The sequence below is a fragment of the Gracilinanus agilis genome, chromosome 2 (assembly GCF_016433145.1).
Source record: "Gracilinanus agilis isolate LMUSP501 chromosome 2, AgileGrace, whole genome shotgun sequence".
NCBI lineage: Eukaryota > Metazoa > Chordata > Mammalia > Didelphimorphia > Didelphidae > Gracilinanus > Gracilinanus agilis.
Genome location: NC_058131.1, coordinates 301,835,021 through 301,856,398, shown reverse-complemented (window position 1 = coordinate 301,856,398; position 21,378 = coordinate 301,835,021). Strand labels below are relative to the sequence as shown.

Genomic DNA, 21,378 nt, shown 5'->3' with positions numbered 1-21,378 from the left:
TGTAAAAGTAATCTACAATATGATGCATTGGAAAGACAGAAGGTAGAACCACTCATTCAAAGAAAATTACAGAGAGAAATAGTCTCTTCCATTGACCAAGTATCTCCCATGGTCCCTCTTAGCTTGGCATATGAAAATACCCCGAGTACAAAAGTGGTCACATAACCTTGTTGAGAGGTATCATGGTGTGGCAGAGAGAGGGAGGCCTGGATTTGGAATCAGGAAGATCTGGCTTCCAATCCCACCTCTAGTACTTACTAGCTGTGTGACCCTAGGCAAGTCACTTAACCTTTCTAAAATTCAATTTTCTCTTCTATAAAATGGAAGATGATAATACATGTAGTAATCTCTCACAGAACTATCAAGAGGCTCAGACGAGCTATTATTGTAGGTAAAGTGTTTTGCAAACTTTAAAAACATTGATGACCATGATTACCGTTAGTATTTATAAACACAAACAATATAATCATCCTAATAGGGGGAGAGAATAATGATTTATTAAACATTTACTGTAGATAAAGCACTATGCTAAGCACTTTAGAAATATCTCACATTGATTTATAAAATGAAATGGAATAAACCTCAAAAAGTATTGTGGTAGTATGATGTACTAGAAAGTGGACTGAATTTAGAGTTAGAGGGTTCAAATCCCAGCTCCCCTACTTACTATCCGAGTGACTTTGGATAAATCATTTGAGCTCTCTGAGGTTTTTTCTTCCCCTGTGGAATGAGAGGATTAGACTAGATCTCTAAGGTCCTTTCCAGCTCTAAATGCAATAAAATGCTTGAGAGACACCAGAAATATATTTCTTCTACTTTCTTTGTGTTAATTATAAATTAGCTAATCCCCACTTAATTCTAATGCCTTCCCTTTGTTAATGATTCCTTTTTATCCTGTATATAGCTTGCTTTGTTTAAATTTGTTTGCATATTATCTCCCCCATTAGATTGTAAGCTCCTCATGGGCAGAGAGTGTCTTTTGCCTCTTTTTGTATCGGCAGTGCTTAGTAAAGTGTCTGTCACATTATTATAGGCACTTAACAAATGTTTATTGATTGCTTCCACAGTAATGTCATCACCATCATCATTACCATCATTGCTCATTATTGTCACTCATCCTCACAATAGATTATTATACCCTCTGTTGTTGGTAGGGCTTCTATAATTCCTATAAGAAGTTAATTATATATACATGGTTTCAAATACATAATTAGGCTATTACAGTATCATCCATATATTAGGATTATATAAGCACTTTTACCCCAAAACCCTTATTTCCATTATCAATCCTTGTCTCACAGAGCTGGACTGAACAATATTTTCCATTGATTCTGAAATAAAACTGAGCTCGTCTCACAGAGTCAAATCTGTCTTTCCTGTGGGTAAGAGGATAGAGGATGTAATCCATCTGAGAAAAGGGGTTTCTTCCTTTAAATTTTTTTCTTTCTTTTTCTTTAAATGTACAATAGGCACCTATGCTAATGAAGAACTATGAATGTTCATCAGAGACCTGCTGGCTGAGTTTAAAATTTGCACATTCTTCTTTGAGAAGCCTGAAAGGAATGTCACTTCTTATGTGTTCAGACCTCAGGGAGGCAAGACTAGTGAACTCCAAATAAAAGAAGTCTTAAAACCTTGAACATCCATTGGTCAAGTCTTTATAATCCATGCAAAGGTCATTGAACAGGCACAATGAACAAAAAAAGTGGTTCTCCCAGAGAAAACTTCAAATGCCCAAACCTTCTTGGCATCTCGGTGGAGAGAATGACTTGACTTTTCAAGGTCTAGGTCACACCACTCTTAAGTTTCTTTTTTTTTTTTTTTTCAATATTACCACCTAACCATTACATAGTACATTTTTGTTTGTTATATCATTTCACAATAATCTGAGATAGGTGGATATTTTTTCCTACAATTTATATCCAAGAAAACTGAGCCTCTGAGTAGAAAAACAAGTTATCCAAGGTCACACAGACTTCGTGGCAGAGTCAAGGACTGAAATTCAAGTCTGGCTAAGTAACGGAATCGCTCAAGATAATTAAGTAGTTCCTTTATTGAGACTCTAGGATAAAATATAGGCTTCTGTTTGGCATTTAGAGTCCTTCACAGTCTAGCTCCAGTTTAACTTTCTGGCTTAAGATTCCTCTTCCTAAAACACTCTACACTCTCGACAAAGTAGCATGCTTACTGTTCCCTGTACACAACATTTCATCCCCTGCCTCTTTGCTTTGAACGGGCCGACTTGTATGAACAGACCTGAATTTTTCCTTCCTCACTTCCGACTCTTGGAATCCCTAACTCTCTTCAGTGCTCAACTCAAGCCCCACTTCTCGGAGATGTCTTTCCTGATACTTCCCTCTGCTTCTATTCAAGACTTTAGTCCTCTTCCTCTTTATCCTGAACTTACTTGGAAGAGATTTTGTGTCTACTTACTTACCTTGGGTATAGGTTATAAGCTTCAAGGCATGAACTTTTTTTTTTTTAATCTTTGCATCCCCAGTAACTCAAATAGCGGCTGGTTCATCTTAGGTATCATAAATGCTTGTTAATATGAAAAGTTCAATCAAATTGGCTAGTATATGGCTGCTGATTCTCTAGTTGAAGCTCTTTCTACTGTACCAAAACATATGCCTCAACTCAAAGGGAAAATTTAAAAAGTATTTCTGACTAGCGAGTGATGCTCTACATGATTTAATGGAAAGAGTTCAGGATGGAAAGGCAGAGGCTTTGGGTTAAAAAGCTCACACAATTATTATCTGTGTTACCTTGGACAAGTCTCTTCCTCTCTGGGCCTCAGATTCTTAATCTGCAAAATGAAGGGGTTGTACTAAATGATCTCAGAGGGCCTTTCAAGGTTCCTAATTGTTCTTACATTAGTCTGTTCTATTTCCTATTTCCAACTATATGTGGGCCAAGGAAGCCTCATTCATTGGAGGAATTTTTCTGCACATTTCCCAGAAGGTGTAGCTTTTGCCTACAGAGGCTTTCTATAGTACATTCCATTAGTCTTACATAAAACCCTATTGTGCAGGGTTGCAGAAGGATAGGCAGCAGAGACACAGGAGCAAAAGAAGGAGTAGAGATCACAGAACTTGAGACCTTAGAGATCATCTGGCCTAATCCAGATTCATTTTATTGATGAGGAAACAGACTCAGAGAGGTTAAATTATTTTTCTATATTCCCACAGGGAGTAAGTGACATGGTCAGAATTCTGATTCCACGTCTTCTGATTCCAAAGCTACTCTTTCCATTTTACTACATTGCCTCTGGGACAAAGTCAGAGCAAAAAGAAGCAACCTAATTAAGGTGTTTTGCTTTGGTCTTTGTGCCCCTAATACCCAGCTGGCATCATGACTAGTGACTTTTAAATGGAGTAATGTGAAGAAAAAGCAAGCTTGGTGAAACTGGTCATGGCTTCCTGAATTGGGGTGTCTTGTTTTCAAAGCTATATGACAAGAGGCTTTAGTGTTTGTCCATTGCCCAGGAGAAGAAGAAATACGCAAACTAAACGGAGTGGCTTTGGATTTAAAGTTCAGGATTGCTAGCATGAATGTGGATATGTGTTCCCTTCCTGTTATGTTGGGGATGCAGAGGGATCAGATGGCAGATTGAGTGGTGTCCCCCTGGAGAGGCAGAAGGGCAGAGCCACATAGGTATGAGTGCAGGGATCATTAACTAACTGATTCAATTCTTTGCTGTTTACCTTCCTGCTTTATTTTAATTATGTGCCTTTGGTTTTTGAATTCATGCATCATTTGGTATGGCCTGGTATAAAGATATACATTGATGGAGGCTCAAGTAATAGTATAAATAGGTGAAACCTGTGTGGTGCTAAAAAAGATATGCTTCATTTTATTTTACAAACTTACATAGACTGCAATCCCACATCAGATTTCTTTGGCTAGTTTACCACAGTCATTGCACTTGTTTCTACTTATATTAGAAAAAGCTATAAACCATCCCAAAAACATAAAGGCAGAAAATTCCTCCTGACCTACTATATACCCTCTCTTCCTTTCTCTTCAGACTGGGCTGCCAAAAAATGGAGCTCATTCTCCCAGTGCCACCTGGTGGTTAGTTGCATTTTCTTAAAGGCAAAAAAGTAAATTGAAGTTATCTTGAAGTGTGTGGGGAGAGTGGGGAGGAGACACCCACAATTTGTTAGAGCTGGAAGAAGGCACCTTAGAGATCCTGCAGTTCAACCTCCTCACTTTTATAAAGGAAAAGACATAGGCTTAGAAAAGTTGTCCAAAGTCACAAGGCTTCTTAGAGACAGCTATTGTCGTAGCTACGCACACAAAGAATAGATTTGCACAGGATATTAAATACGGAATTCCCTTTGGTTAGTGGGCTTGTGTTCTACCCTCTGCATGGTCCCAGAGTTTGTATAGCCCTCATTTTAGGGTATGATGGAGTGCAAAGAGCCCAGGTCTTAGAGTCAGGAATCCTGGATGCTCACTTAATTTCTCTGAGCTTCAGTTGCTCTATCAGTAAAACAGGTATAATTATCCTTATGCTACCCACCTCACAAGGCGGTTGTGAGGAAGGTGTTTTGTAAAGCTCAAAGTATTATGTCCATTAGGAATTATTCTATAAATGACCTAGTTTACTGACTGTGCAAATAGAATGGTATTAAGTCAGAAAGTGTCTACTGGTACTGTGGTCACAAAGAACACCTTGCTTCCCATTACCTGTAGCTGGTGAGTCACCAGAACTATGGTCTTCCCCTTTAGTGCCTTCTTAATGCACTCTTCAAAAATGTGTTTCCCAACATGGGCATCCACTGCTGAGAGTGGGTCATCCAATAGGTAGATCTCACGGTTTGCATATACGGCTCGTGCTAAACTGATCCTCTGCTTTTGGCCTCCAGAGAGGTTGAGGCCCCGCTCCCCAATCTGTAAAAGAATAGAGAGAGCATGTCCTATTGGCCCTTCCATTTTCTGCTTGGGAGGAATAATCAGTTGTCAAAGAAGCTAGTCTAAGTTTTTAGTCTGGTGCTTCCAATTTATAATGAAATAAAGTTGCTTAACGCAACCTTTTTCACCCACTCCCCAACACACACACACACACACACACACACACACACACACACACACACACATACACATACACACAACTTCAAGCTTGGCAGTGGCAGAGGGACAATCATCTTTTCTTCCTGCCCCTCCTCCAGACCAGAATAATATGTCAAACTGGAAGTGGTAGAACCCAGACCCTAATTATGTCCTTATGGGAAACTTTTAAGGTGAAAAACAGTCTGCTAAGAGCCTTTGATCAGAGAACTGTTCATGCCAAGAGAATGTTCTTCCCTTCACCAAGAGGCAACAGTGATTGGACAGTTTTGGTAGAAACTTAATCATGACAGTTAATCCAACAAATCAGATCAGGAAGGTGGGTGAAGCACCTCTGAAAATATGGATCCTCAAAGCCTGCTGAATTCACCTTACTGACTATGGTGGCAAAAGACCAGACCTGCTCATATCCAGAGAAGTTTGGCCTGATTCAATATCTTGTTCCTGGCCTTTTGGAAGTCTAGTTTGTTCAACTCAATAAGAGGCAAAGTGCAGCTGAGGAACAATGAAGAAAAGAGACAAAAACTTCTACTGAGGATTCTGAAGAGAACTTCAACTTTAGATTTCATCAAGAGTCTTGTTACTCCTCAAAGAGTCTTCAACTAAAATAGGTCCCCACTAGTGAGGGATCTGGGAGAAGAGCCTGCCTTTGTGGTTGTCATTCTGAGTGAGGACATGGCAATGCTCACCTCAGTCAAATCTCCATAAGGAAGATTTTTCAAATCCTGCCGTAAGCCACAGACCTTGATGGCATGTTGGTACCTAAAGAGGAAAATTGAAAAAGCAGGATTTTTGAGAAAGAATTCCAAGCTGTGTATTGTTGAAAAACTTAATATTTGCCTTTGAAACTCTATTTTGTTTCTAAAATTCACTCTGTTCTTCAGATTGGTATATGGAGCAAGGTTAGGTACATAAGCCTTATTCTAACCATCACCTCACCCCTATACTTTCAGGGATAGGATCTGAGACTTTTGGTGAGTGTAGGGCTCAGTCTAGTCTACAAGGCTACATTTCCCTCTTACTTACCACCAGTAGCCCCCACCTCCACCTTCATTCTTCTAACAAAACTGATGCCCTCTTTCCTCAATAAGTTTCACTTTAACAGCATGGTCTTAAAAATGGAGATTTTGTTCCCATTCCATTAAATCACTTCCAGGAAAGGAATAGCAACGCATCCGGACGGTGGCATCAATTAATGTCAGGACTGATTAAGCGCATACCTGCCACTGATTTCAAGAGAGGCTTAGGTTACTCAGCCTAAAGCAAAATTAGTGGCTTCATTTTTCTGCAGTCAGTAAACATATGTGCTGTTATGCTAAGTCCTTAGCATATGCTACTTGACAGTGGAGATAAAGTTCTGATTCAAATTAGCTTCTCAGTGTGTGAACATGGGCACTCAGAAGCAGTTTCTTCCAGTCTGCCAGGATGGTTAGAAGAAAAAGCAATATCCATTTGGCCATTATAAATGTTGCAATGGGATATTTTTATGTTTTATCTTATAAAGATATTCTATTTTACCTATTACATGTAATAACAAATTTCCACATAAATTTTCCCAAGTCATATGATTGAAATCATCTCCTTCTTTCCCCCCTCCCAGAGCTGGCAAGCAATTCAGTCTGGGTTATACATGTATTATCATGCAAAACATATTTCCATATTGATCATTTTTGTAAGAGAATTATCTTATAAAACCAAAACTCTAAAATAAAAACACAAATAAACTAAAATGAAAAATAGTATGCTTTGACCTGCATTCTGACCCTAACAGTTCTTTCTCTAGAGGTGGATAGCAGCTCTCTTTGTCATAAGTTTCTCAGAATTGTCCTGGATCATACAATGGGACATTTTAAAAAAGAAACTCACGCTGTCATCATTCCAAATGGCATTTACTGAGGAACACATTTTTACCTTTGACTTTCAAACTTTTCTCCAAATAATATGTTTTCTCTCATGTTTCCATGAAAGATCCATGCTTGCTGTGACACATAAGCCACTGTTCCATTGAGCGCCACAGACCCATTCCATAACTGCATCTAAAATAAGAACATAAAACATTCATGTATCCAAATGTCTGCAAAGTTACATTCTGTATATTATTATATCCTCTTTCTGTCAACAGTATTCCATGATCACCACATGAACACTACTAAGAGAGTTGAGGGTAGACATGGTTTATTACTACACTGTTAAAGCCTACTATGATTCTTAGCTTCTATTAATAGTAGCTAACATTCACATGGCACTTTACAGCTGCATGTATGTATGTCTGTACATATATGTCATTAAATTATCACCACCCAATATCTTGTGGGAAACCGAGTCATAGAAGGTTGAAATGACTTGCCCTTAAATTACCCAGCCTAGTAAGAATAGTCAGGTTTCAAACCCAGTTCTTTTGATTCCCATTCTATATTCTTCTTTCCCCCCTAAACCTTGCCCCCTTCAAAGCTTCCCAATTACTGTCAAGTGCACTCTGCCTGTGACAAGTCTTTCTACACTTTAGTCCATCATCCATTTAGGTACAAAAGTGATTTTCTTGAAGCACAGGTCCAACCATGTCACTTCCCATCCCACATTCGGTAAACTCCAGGAGTTCTCTATCACTTCTGAGATTAAATATAAAATTCTCCCTTTAATATTCACAGCCTATCATAACCTACCCTTTTCCCCACCTTTCCAGTATTCTTATGCCTTATATCCCACACACATACATTTCATTCCAATGACACTGGCTTGCTTTGCTATTCTTCAAACAAGATACTCCATCTCTTGGCTATAGGCATTTTCGCTGGCTGTCCTCCATGCCTAGAATAATTCCCTCCTCATTTCAACTCCTGGCTTCCCCGACTTCCTTGAAGTTCCAACCGAAGTTGGGAATTTGTTGAAGCCTTTTCCAAATCCCTTTTAATTCTAGTGTCTTCCCTCTGTTGATTATTTCCTATTTATTCTGTATGTAGTTTGTTTGTACATAGTTATTTGCATGTTGACTTCCCCTCACATTAGACTGTGAGCTCCTCAAGGACAGGGACTATCCTTTGCCTTCCTTTATATTCCTAGCACTTAATATAGTACACATGGTAGGCAAGTACATAATTGACTAATATATTAATGTTAATATATATGTATAATATGTAATTATAGTAATACTTGACTAATTGACTGGCTGACTTTGTCTAAGGTATTGTGCTAGGCACTGTGGGATATGAATTTCAAGAAGATCATGTTTGAATGTAGAGAAACATAGTACACATGGGCATACAGATAAACCACTACGATGTAATGTGAAGGAGAGGCCACTGATAAGGCTTCATAAAGCAGAAGGAACTTGTTCTGAAACTCAAAGGGAATCTAAGATCCCATAAAATCAAGGAGAGCAAAGTTTTTTTAGTTCCATCACTAAAGGGTCAATAACTTTCTAAGCTTCACTTCTTGGACAGCAAGTATGTCTGGCACCATGTCCTACATCAGATATAGAAAAGTAAAGCTGTGACGCATGAGAAATCACCAATGAGAAACCATTGTGAATACTTATTTTCATTGCATAGGACAAGAAACAAAGTATTCATACAATAGAACTCTGCCCAGGATTCTGAACTTGCCAAGTAACTTATGCCCCTTTGTGACAAGAAATAGATCATCCAGGAGTCATTTGAATGCTTTACTTTAGGGAAATGAAATTTTTAAAAAATTATTCTTTAGCATTTTTCTTACCTGTCCCAAGATGGCTGATATGAGGGAACTCTTTCCACTTCCAACATTGCCACAAATTCCTAAGACCTCTCCCTGCCAAAACAACAGAGATTAGACACAGCGATGTTGCCAGGACCCCCTACCCTGATGGCCTAGTCACAATGCCTTTGCTCTAAGATGCAAAGAAGAAGGGATGAGAAATGTCACTCTGAGAAAGCCTGTCATCATCCTCAAAGGTCCAAACCCTAATACTTATTGGGATGCAGAAATGTAAGTCTTAATTAAATCCTTTTCACTGTGCAGCAGAGCAGAGCAGCCCAGAGGGCTTCTTGTAATAATGTATGAGCATTGGCCATGAAGCACTGCTCTCGTGCTGGGCCTAGAGAAACAACCCCACCTTGTTTGGAGAGGTAATTTGCCCTAAGCAGAGCCTTCCAAAAAGAAAAAATAATGAAAACAAAGAACCAGTTCAATCCAAGAGGGAGAAAAGGAAGCATATTCGTCTGTGGAGAGGTGGTTGTTTTCATAAGTTATCATCCACATGACAACCATAATAACTCAATCTGAAATTATCAAACAGCCTTCAGTTCCTTATAAACTAAATTTAAATGTTCTTTCAAAATGGAAGAGACCTGAAAAGTCAAGCCTTTAGTTTTACACCTAATTAGATCATCAATGACAAAGGAAGATTAAATTGGCTGTTGTTTATCATAAGTACATTAAAAGACTGTATTGCAAATGGCAGTGATATTGCTTCCCAGACATTCAGGTCAAAAAAGGAAGAAGACAAAACTCAAATCAGACAGGAAGACATGGAGCTTGTATAGGAGATTTCATTAAGGTATTCAGTCAGAGAATTTTTTTAAGTGAACATTTATTGAATATTCAATTAGAAAAGATATTATTTTATGTATCAAACTAAAGAAATTAAATGATCAAATGTAATTTTTTTACAATTAATATCTAAACTTAATTCAAAAATGCTAACATTACAAATAATTCCTTTTAATCAGATCCTTTCTCTTACTCTAAAATACAGAATTATCTTCTTCAGCCTTATATTCTTGGCTAACGATGTACCTTCAGAACTGTACCTTGATTCCTTAACCCTGCACTTTAGCCATGGAAGAGGTGGTAGAGTTTAAGGATTGCTATTAGAAGCAGCTTTTTTGGTAATTCTCAACTTTTAAAAGCTTTTAACCTGTAAAATTTTAACCTTTCTGCTTTCCTTGATCATACCAACCAGAGCAACAGTACTCAAAATTTTAGTTTGAGTGACATAAAACAAAATGGTTAGAGAAGTGTAAATAAAAAAAAACATCTAACTGGTTGTTTCCTCTTAGGAGTCTCCTGGTAGGAGTGGGACAGACATCTCACTCAATAGGAACTGGTCTCCCCAAATACAAATATAAACCTTAACAGATGAAGCTGCTGTGCAAAGAAAGTCCTTGTGTTGGAGGCTTAAAGAGGGCCAGGGTCTTCAGGGCAACCAAGTCACTAGACTTGTTGCATTTTTCTTCCTCATCAGCGCCTCATGGGAAGTGGGCAGGAAGTAGAGTAATGGAGGAGGAGAACTGGCAGCTATAGTAACTGGGGTTCCCAGAGACTAGAAAAGTTATATCCATCCCATTTTGGGCTCTGGATCTTGGGCAGCCCTATCTGGCATACCCCATATACAGACTTATGTAGAGAGATGATGGTTGGGGAGGGGGAGGGTATTGTTTGTTTTTTAGTATTTGCACCTTGTCTGCATGGCTCTTAAAATGATAAATATAATAATTTTTAAAAGAGCAAAATAAAAAAATGTAGAGGGGGAGAACAAAATTTCCATTTTTAAAAAATTAAAATGACTTCTGAGTCAAATTTGAAGAAAGTATGGGAGCCAAGGGGAATTATGGAAACAAAAAAGCCTCATATCACATTATTTCATTTTTGAGATAGTTCCCAGTTACATTAACAATGTGTGACAGATCACCTCTTGACTTGCTCTAAGAAGTTATACTCTTGGTTGACCTCCACATTGCATAATCAACAAGAAACATTCTCCCTTTTTGAGTTGTAGCCTCTCTCCTACCCACCCCTCTTTGCAACTAGAGATGCAGCTTATTTTGATTTAGCAATTCTGAAAGGAGGAATTACTAAATACTGGTTTTACTATATCAGCCTGGTTCATTTTTCAAAGAATTCAAAAAGTTGACCCATTTGTATCGGTCCACTCCTGACTGCATGCTCATGTGCACAGGCACACAAGAAATGATGTATTCATGCATTGATCAAAGACACTGATCAATGGCAAAAAAAAAAGAGTCTTCCAATATAGGTAAGCATATTCTTCTAATTAACATGTGTATGTATTAAGGTTAGTCAGGCCATGATCTGTTTGGAATGCTGAGAGAAGAATGTAGCTCTTTTTCTCAAAAATTCCACTGTGCCTCGCTCTCAACTCTGTATAAGCCCCTGCAGATTTCATATCAAGATGGACATAGGGGTACTCTAGGATTGAAAAATCTACCTTTTTCACAGCCAAACTTATTTTTCGTAAGACTGGTTTTGTCTTCTCTTCTTCACTTGGCTGTGTAAACCCATGGAATTTCTGACTCATGTCAACAGAAGTCTCTGAGCCTGATTCTTTTTTTGAGTTCAAGTTCTTCTTCTTATTAAATTCTTTCCTTGGGATAATTATCTGGCTAGGTTCGTGTTCCCAAGACAATGTAGCATTTTTTAGTACCAATACATAATTTGCATCTTCTGGTTGGGTGATATAAGTTGGGGGGCTTCTGTTCACAAGAATTTTCTAAAATTTAAGAGAGAATTTAATTTTGAAGACACCATATACCTGAAAGAAACATCACAGCATTTCCCATGACCCATAAATGGCTATGAAATCTAGGGAACTTCAGGCTATTCAGAAGGTATAACTGACATCATTATGGCATCTGGTTTGTTGGCTTTACCTATCCAAAAAACCTTTGCCTGTTTGGGTTGTTGTTGGGATTTTTTAAGCATATAACACATAATAAATACAATGGAAAAGTTTGTTGAAAGCTACATTCTTATACACATCAAAGTTGTCTACCCTTCACTTTCTCTGATGGTACTGCTCAATGATTAGGCTATTTTAATGAAATCAGGGCACCCCAACTCCGCCCAGCCATCTCCCCAAAATCTATGATGTTCACCAGGTCTGTGTGGGAGGGAGGGTAAATAAGGGAGAATAAAGTTAGAGAACATGAAAAATTCAATGGAAATCCATCATACCTACTAGAAAGTGGGGCAGGTATGAAGTTTTGCTGGGACATGGTCCCTGACCTCATGGAATTTATAGTCAAGGAAGGAGATAAATTACAAATACACAAAATGATAATACACATAATAAGTGAACTAGAAAGGTACAAAACAAAAATGGTATGTTAGATGAAAGGGGAAATATTATTACTATGGCAGGTAACAAGTTTTCTTCATGAAAGATGTAAAATTTTAGCTGGGCTTTAAAAGATGAGTAGGAATATGACAGTAACTAGCACAGTACTTTGCACATAGTACACAGTTAATATATATTTGTTGAAATGAAAATAAGAGCAAAACATGGGAAGAGAAAGAATGAGGATTCTATGCATAGGCTAGAGTATAAGAAAAGATACAGAGGCAAAAGAGTGTTGGACTTGTTCAAACAGCAGAGAGGAAGCCACTGGGTACATGATATAAAGATAGGATGAGAAGGGTAGGGTGGCATCATATTGGATAGGATCTTGAATACTAAGAAAATCATTACTTGCTAACTAGTAGGTTGCCATTTGAGACTGTAGAGCAAATGAAACAGCCAGATGTATTCATGTGAAAGATCTTGGGATCATAGATTTAGAGCTAAAGGGGCAACATTAGAGACCATCAAGTGTACCCTCCATTTTATAAATGAGGGACTTGAGGTTCAGGTAGCTTATGTTACTTATCCAAGGGCACAGAGTTATTAAATGACATGGGTTCAATGATCTCTAAGCAGATGATCTTAGATCTATAAATTCAGCCTAGTCTTTCTCCTAAGTTACAATCTTGCATCACCAGCTGTCTTTTGGATATCTCCAATTGTACATTTTAAAATCATCTTGAATTTGGCATCTCCAAAACAGAACTTATTATCCTTTCCCCAACGTCTCCATTACCATCAAGGACACCACCATTCTTCCAGTCACTCAGGCTTGCAGTCGTAGTGTCATCCTTGACTCTTTACTCTCACTTCACATATTCGAACCATTGCCAAAATTTATCAGATTTACCTTCACAACATAGCTCTGATGTTCATCTCTTTCTGTTCATTCACACAGATTCCAACTTTGTTCAGGTCCTCATCATTTCTTGCCTATACTATTGAAATAACCTTCTAATTAATCAAGCTCTTCATAACCCAGTCCCTTCCTACTTTTCTGGGTTTCTTATGATTTACTCCCCTCTGTATATTCTGCAGTTTGGCTACATTGGGCTGCTCATTATTCCTTACATACAACACTTTCCCATCTCTATGCCTTTGCCCTGGCTGTCCCTGATATGCTCTCCCTGCCCACTTCTGCCTCTTAGTTTCCCTGGCTTTTATCAAAACTCAGTACAAATCTCACTGGTGAACCTAACCACTGATGTTTAGTGTCCTTTCCTATAATATTACCTTCTATTTAAACTGTATATATATCTAATGAGTACCTATCTAGTCATGTACAAGTCACATGAACTTTATCATAGGAACTCCTTGAGGATTGGAATTATTTTTTGCTTTCTTTGTATCCTCAGCATTTAGCATAGCGCCTGGCACCTAGTAAGTGCTTAAATGAATGTTTTGTTTGTTGACTAAGATATGAAATGACAAAGTCAGAATTTGAACACATGTCATCCGATACCAAACCTATATTTCCACCAAACCTGCACTGTGCCTCTGGGCAATGGTGGGAAGGATAGATTGAAGGGAAGAGAAAGGAAAAGCAAAAATAAAACTGGAAGCACATCTCCTTCTGATGATGGTTTAGGGGAATCATCTCCATGTACCAAGGACATTTTTTACCTTTTACTAGAGACTACAGCCCAGGTAAGACTAATGCTGTACATTTTCATCCAATTCTGGAGTGAGACCTTTCCTCAATGACTACCCACCTGAAGACCCAGTCCACCCAGTGAGTCTCTACTATTTCCCAGATTAAAGGACAATATTCTCCAAGCCCAGAAACCTTCCCAGAAATGGAAATTCCCCTCCCTACTCACCCAGAGACAGTTATACCTTCAATCTCATTAGAGAAACGTTAGCTTCTGCCACCGCTTTGACTGAGAAAGGCAAGATTGCAATTGAAAACTTCATTACATTAAACATGGAAATCACACTAAATGCCTGCAGGACAAAAGAAAAGTATGAGGGTTTGGGATGAGCCATTATCTTGTGTCTGAAGCCATTCATTCGTGGGGGTTACAATTTATTGAGATGAGAAACACTGAATCAGAGTTTGAAGCCTCTGGGGAAACCTTTCCCCCTCTCCCACTCCCCTATGGCTTAGAAACAAGGTGTTGGCAAGTTTAAATCTGGCATCTAAGTAACAATTGCATTTAATAATTCCTATTCCTATAGGATTTTAAATTTAACCAAGTGATTTCCTGATCACAAATCTGCACAATATGGACATTCTGCTAACTAAAAGCAAGAACATTTATTGAAAGAGGCCAGACCAAAGGAGAACGACTAGGCATCAGAACAGGCTACACCTCAAATTGGGTACACTCCCATCTGATCTTTTAGGATCATGGACCTAGAGCTATAAGGGACCTCTGAAGCTATCAAATCCAAACCCCTAATTTTACAGATGAGGAAACTGAGCTCCATCCAGAGAAATGAAGTGATTAGGTCACATAGGGAGATTTGAATACAGGTCCTCTTTTTTCCAATGGACTACTCTGACCCACCATCATCATGAATTGAATTGTCCTTGTATGTTTTTCATGAACTAGTTTCCTTCCAGGTCTTCAGAGTAGGATTCCTTTCAAAGCCAGAGTTTTCATCTCCAACCCACATTCAATTTGTCTGTTTAGTATAGGACCTGCTCTCATTTCCGAGGAGAAGCTTGCCAGTGACTGGCTCTGCCCCTTCCCCCAGGAGTAGCCCAGCCTCACCCACAACCATCTCAGTCTGTACATCAGAACCTGGCTTTGGGAATATTCCTTTCCAGGAAAATGGTGCCTATCCCAAGATCCCCACGCCTGGTAGCAAATCACCTTCTCTGCTTTGCCTTCTTCAACATGTCATGTCATTCCTTTGAAGAAATCAATCAGCTGGCCCCAACCCGGTTCTAGCTTGTATGGAAAAGTACCTCTCTCCCCATTTCCATCTTAAGTGACACACAGTTTCATCCTCAATAAACAGTGCCTGTGTTTTTGCTGAGACTGAAGTCAGATTTACCAGTCTGTAATTGATGGCTTCTCCCCAGCCACCCACTTTAAAAGCTGACATCACATCTGCTTTCTTTGAATCCTAAGGGATTCCTGACTGCTGTTCCGATATCATTGAATAATAGTGACAGGTTTTGGCTAATTCTTCCCTAAGAATGGTAAGAATTCTCATCTCCTCCATCCCAATATTTCCCAAAAAGAATGTTCCCATTTCACAAAAGATACTCCCTTCTTTAACTATTTTAATGATTAAGAGTATGCAGTGGTTATCTAGTCACAAGTTCCTTCCTGGCACTAAACTAAGGACTTTATATTGTACTGGGAAGGGGAGAGAGCTGATTATGCTGGGAACTCAAACTGAATGAAATACAGGTACAGAGGATTTTTTTGGTGAGATCTGGTTTTTCTTTGATTCAACAATCTTAGAAAGTATATAGACTCAATTCTGATTTCATCGAATAGGACTCAGAACTGGAAGGAATTTTAGAGAACATTCAGTCCAACCCCCTCATTTTACAAATGATGAAACAATTTCAGTGAGGACAAGTGATTTATACAAAGTCACCTAGTAAACAATAGGGCCAGAATTTAAACCAGATCCTCAAAGTCTAGAATCCTAAATTGGTACACTTTGGGTTTGGGGAGTAAGGAAAAATTAAACAATGGGGAAAATTTTTGGTTTATGTTCCATTTAAGTTAAAAAAAAAGTTAGCATCAGGGTTGAGCTCAAGTTGGTTTTTTTAGTAAAGGAGTATTACTTGTTTCAGTTTGTGGTTCAGTTCAAACCCCCTGACATGTGCAAGAGTGTACTATGCCTGAAGTGACACATAACACTAGTGCTCTCAGAAAATAAAAGCTGTTATAGCCTAGAATTCCAGGCAAATGCAAGGCATTCTCCTTACCAATAATTCTAGATTCCCCCAACACAGGTTGTTTTGAATTTTCAAAACATCTCCCCATCAAATCAGTTTCCTCCATTTTGATTCTGCTGCCTATTTCCCATATAGGGTTTTTTTTTTCCCTTTCTCCCTCTGGTTTTGTCTTGCCTTCCTCTATGACTTCATTTTCCTCTACATTCTGTGCTCCCTCTTGATCTGACAACTTAAGAGATAGTCTAAGTTGCCATGGTCAAAACACCCCCTTCCCAAATAAATTTTGACTTTCCCTTGTATTCAAAATTATTAAGCTCTTAATATGTTAGGTTCTAGAAACACTGGCCCCTTCCAGGCCCAACTTTTCCCCTCCCTCCTATCCTTACACAACTCTTCCTATTGGACTTCTCTTTCTATAGTTTGTTTTTCCTTCTTTACTGGTTTGACCTTTAAATAGGCAATTTCCTTTTTGGCACCTTTCAATTCCCACCCCTGTCCCTTCTTTTTGAAAGGGAGGGACAAACGTCAGATTGAGTCATCAGGCCCTGTGCATTGGTACAAAGACATTGGGAAGTGGCTACCCTATCGGATGCCACAAGATGCCCATGAAGGGGATACCTTAATACAAAGAAAAAAGAGACAAAGAGACTTGTCTTACAACAGGTGCTGTGAGCTTTCTTTTTAAAAGAACATGGAAAGTGAAAGTCAGGACAATGGCCATCGTGGACACAATAGGTGCAAGGGCTGAGTTTCCACTTTGTATAAACCCTGCCCTTTCCAGCAATTTCTTTTCCTTCTTCCTTATGCCTACAAAAGAAAAAATAGTTCAAAATACTATGATATTGCATGCACAGCACTAATGCTAGGCAAGTCACCTCTCCACTAGGGGCATCAGTTTCCCCATCTGTAAACTGAAGATGACTAACTTAGATTTTCTCTAAGGTCCTGCCTAGCTTCTGTAATTCTGTATTTTGGGAGACACTAAAAAGTTACAAGTTTTTTCCTGCCAAAAGGCAAGAAAGGAAGGACATCATGAAGGTGTGATTCTTTAGTTCCTAGCAATTCCTTTGGCGTATTTAGAATTCATTTTCTAAATCTGGTCTCATATATGATAATACAATATTTTCAGCCCCAGTTAATTGCTGGTGCAACAAAAGTATAATTGTAGAACTAGAGAGTCAATTGTAAATGGCAGTTCAGATCATTAACTGGCCAACCACCTGATTCCATAAGAGCAATTATGTAAATGCCCCTGCAATTAAATTTACATTTAAATTCTATTAAAATAATTTTTAAATTGTCTCTTAAGGAAAAAAAAAAGGCAATATCTTTGAGTTCTAGTTTTTCCAGCTAAAAAAGAACACATCATTTGATCATTCAAATATTCGGTGACTATGACAGATGAGGAGAGAAAAACATATACATATATTCTCTAATTCAAGTAAATAGCTTTAGACAGCTCTCTTCTAGAATGCAATATTTTAGTGAAATGTTTTAGTTTAAAATGATCCACCACCCCACCTGAACCCTTCAGCAGCATTAATACAATGTTCCCCAGTAAATATTAAACCATAAAACACACACTGATTTTAGAGGCACAAGAACAGATTCCTGGACATACTACCTAATGAACCCTTTCATTCTCAGATCCTGAAAAGAAACCCTTTATAGGATACTGGAATTCTTTTCCCCTTAATTTTAAGAACTCTTGATTAGCACATTAGCAAGGTAAGTGATTCTATAAAGATGCTCCATGTTTATTCTACCTCGGATGTTGTTTGTGAAGGATTTTTCCCAGGCATACATTTTAATAAGCTTGATGCAAGTCAAAAATTCATTCATTATCTGGACACGATTGTCTGTCATAGTAATGGCAGATCTTCGAAAGGCCGAATTGAGCTTAGCCATAAACATCTGAAATCAAGGAGTAAAACGTTACCTTTGTAGAGGGTTGTTGAGTTGCAATTGAACTAAAACCAAAGGATCAAAGGAACAGGTAGGGTTCCAGCCTAGAGAGTGACTTCAGTTAGCTTTTAGATTGAGGCTTTGGAGCAATGCTGGTTCTAAAGGGGAAGTGGGAACATCATCATCACTGAATTTCTAGCATTCATCACATAGAAAGCAGCTGGAGCATTTTCTGCCATTCTGATTCAGACTTCAGAATTACCTGTTATTTTTACCTTTTCATTTGCTTCTATGGATGCTTGTCACTAAATACCCTTCGTGATCCCGATTCTTTCTTGACCTCAAATAATTGTGTGTGTCTGTGTGTGAGTGTGTCTGTGTGTGGGTCTGTGTTAATGACTTTTCAGATGAGTTCTCCCCTATCTCTATTCTTTCTCATTAGATTGTCTGTTCCTTGAGAACAAAGATTATTTGCTTTTCTTTGGGTCCCTAGGGCTTAAGCCAGTACCATGCACATAGTAGGCACTTCATAAATGCTTGTTGACTGACTCTGCAAGATGAATGAATCCTCTTAGATATGCCCTCAGGAACAACAAGGGGTAGGGTTCTCTTCTCCCTCTTAACTTCAAATTTAAATCATATCTGGATCAGTGGAGCATTTTACCTTCATAGAGGAAGATTCTCAGCTAGAGGCTGAGACACTTATTGTCAGAGCTAGTCTTCTATATCATCATAATAACTCCCATTTTTATCACATTCAGATAGAATTTGAACCCATCTTCCTCTAAATCATCTGCTCTATCCAAGAGGCCAGGTAGCCGAATACTCTAGAAGAGGAGGAGGCTGTCTGCCTACTGTCATCAGAGGGACTCCAAATAAGCCTGTCTTCACTCAAAGCCTTTTCAGTTTAGAATTGCCGGTGTTCGTGCTCTGCTGACATAGCCAGAGTCACCTAAACCTCAGAATGAGGCACTGGTGAGGAACTTTAGTGAAGGCTCTAATAATTGTATGAAACTATGTGGAAAGGAAAGCCACTATTAACTATTTGTTCCTTAAATTAGTCCATCAGACTAGCAAAGAAAAAGACCAGTGGAAATGGACAGAGCTATTAATCATTATGAAGGGGAAATAGATGATAGTTAATCAGGGAAAGCAGGTCAGGGTTGAGATTCATAGTGGGAAACTATCTGGTTACAATATGAAGTCATAAGCACCAGGATGGATAGCAGAAGGATGGGGAATTAACTGGGCAAAAAACTCATTTGGCATCCCCAGCTACTGTTAGTACTGGGACATTTTTCTTATGGGGTTTAATGCCTAGAATTTTTTTTAGTTCAATCAGACTTTGCATAGTTCAATCAGCAGTACTTCAAGGATAAGTGTGGGTCGTTCTTGATTCAGAAGAGTGCAAGTCCCCTAAATCTTAAACAGTCTTTATAAGTTCATGGGAGTCCACAAGTTCATCACCCTCTGACCAAAATACTGATGAGCTTCTCTGAACTGAAACCAAGCCCGGAGAGAAGCCATACACAGTCCGTAACCAGACCTATACACCAAGCTTCATCAGCTTGGGCAGGACCTAGAAGAACTCATATTCTGTCACCAGAGCCTTATAGAACCCATAGACAAGAATCTCCACAGCATAATGTGGCATTGGAAGAAGACACCAGGGAAGGTTCAAAGGCAGCATCCTCTTGACCTTTCCTTCCTAATCCAAGATTGTAGGTATAGTGTTAGGAGCAAGTTTTTTAAGTCTTAGTCATTTCAGGTTCTGAAATGTGCTCATGGCAGCCCAGAGAAATACACATTATCAATCGTATCAAACATTTTTCTTATGCAACATGTAGAAAGGAAACCCACACATTTCCTGGACAAGAGATATAAAATATTAAAACATGTATTTGGATGGTTTGCTTCAAGCCAGCAAGTAAATAAAAGATCCTACCTGAATAGGGATGAATATCACATATACAGATGTCCCAATGAGAGCTGTGGGTCCCAGAATGAAATATGCATACACCGAGCACACTGCCATTAGCACAGGAATTGTAGCTGGCAATGGACAAAATAAGGCAGCTTCAAATAAGGAATGGCCATCACTTGATAATATATTGATCACCTGAAAAGAAAACATACATATTCTAATAACAGAAGGGTTAACTTTTTCAGAAATTAAAAGCTTTCTCAGGTCAATTTTTTTTTTCAGAATTGTCTTAAGTTCTTGGGAAACTGGAAGATTTCCAATGCTAGAAATAAAAATTACTCCATCTCTTATGTGACCGACACTCAGAAGTTTGTAACAGGTCCCCAAAACTCATAGACAACTCCAAGACACGAGCATCGGACACCTATGAAAAAGAATGCAGACAACCAGGCAAGAAGAAAACCACATACAACTACTGCCTATGCATGGAAAAACAAACCTAGCCAGTGGAGGGAAGGAGGGGTGCTAAGAGACCTCAGAGACAATCCTCCCCATTGCTACTTCCAGGCTCTACCTCTGTCATTTCATCTCTCAGCAACCTGTCCTCCTTTGAGGTTCACACTATCCATATTTATCACCCAATTAAGATCCTTGCAGCCATTATTGTTAGACCCTCCTTGGACATTCTCCTGCTTTTCTCAATGAGTTTAGTACCTCAGTCAGGCTTCCCATCAACTGAATCCCTGCCCTCATACTTGGGGGCTTTGACATATACATTTATACTCTTTTAAATATCCTAAATTATCTATTCCTTAATCAATTGAGTTCCCATAACTAAACCTCCCCTCCAACTCAGATACATATAGAGGCAGCCAAATCTTTTTCTATCACTCATAAATCTTCCACCTTCACAGACCCTGAAATTCCTTTATTTGATATTAACCTTTTATTATACCATCTTTATGTCTTATGACCCCTAACACTGTTATTCATGCTGACCATGACTTCTATTCCCTTCACCTCTCAGTTCTTTTTCAGGACATCCACCTCTCACTGGCTACACTCTCCTCCCCTTTCCCTACCTCAAGCCCTTGATGAAAACACTATCCTGTTCACTCAAATCTCTTGCCCCTTTGTGCTATGAGCCATTATGCCTTGCCAAACCATAAACCTAAATTACTTCCACCATCCACACCTCCTTTGTACTTGCTCAGGTGCTACTGAACAGAGCCAAAAGAAATCACAAAACCATGACAACTGGGACTACTATGAATTTATGTTATCTCTTCTCAACAAGGCCTATACTACAGCAAGGCAATTGTTCTGTTCTATTCCATTTTCCATAGCAACTATTCCAAAACTTCTCGTCTCTTCAAAAACCTCATTAAGATACCTCCTAGCCTCAATTTCTATGTGCCAATTTATACGACTTTGCCTCATAGTTCACCAAAAGGTTTTTTTTTTAAATTGAGCTGTTTCTCATAAGAAATTCCT

General features: G+C 38.7%; 1 protein-coding gene across 2 annotated transcripts in view; it reads right to left on the bottom strand.

The window, feature by feature from the left end:
• Positions 1 to 21,378, bottom strand: part of ABCC12 (ATP binding cassette subfamily C member 12) — a 67,059-nt gene that overhangs the window by 34,019 nt on the left and 11,662 nt on the right. For both annotated transcript variants that reach the window (XM_044661424.1, XM_044661425.1), the window contains exons 5-13: positions 19,906 to 20,079; positions 17,822 to 17,969; positions 16,714 to 16,862; positions 14,027 to 14,134; positions 11,279 to 11,560; positions 8,788 to 8,859; positions 6,985 to 7,109; positions 5,763 to 5,835; positions 4,693 to 4,896 (exon numbers count right to left, since the gene is read on the bottom strand). In XM_044661424.1, coding sequence (XP_044517359.1) covers positions 4,693 to 4,896; positions 5,763 to 5,835; positions 6,985 to 7,109; positions 8,788 to 8,859; positions 11,279 to 11,560; positions 14,027 to 14,134; positions 16,714 to 16,862; positions 17,822 to 17,969; positions 19,906 to 20,079 — 1,335 coding nt within the window. The remainder of the gene's footprint in view (positions 1 to 4,692; positions 4,897 to 5,762; positions 5,836 to 6,984; positions 7,110 to 8,787; positions 8,860 to 11,278; positions 11,561 to 14,026; positions 14,135 to 16,713; positions 16,863 to 17,821; positions 17,970 to 19,905; positions 20,080 to 21,378) is intronic.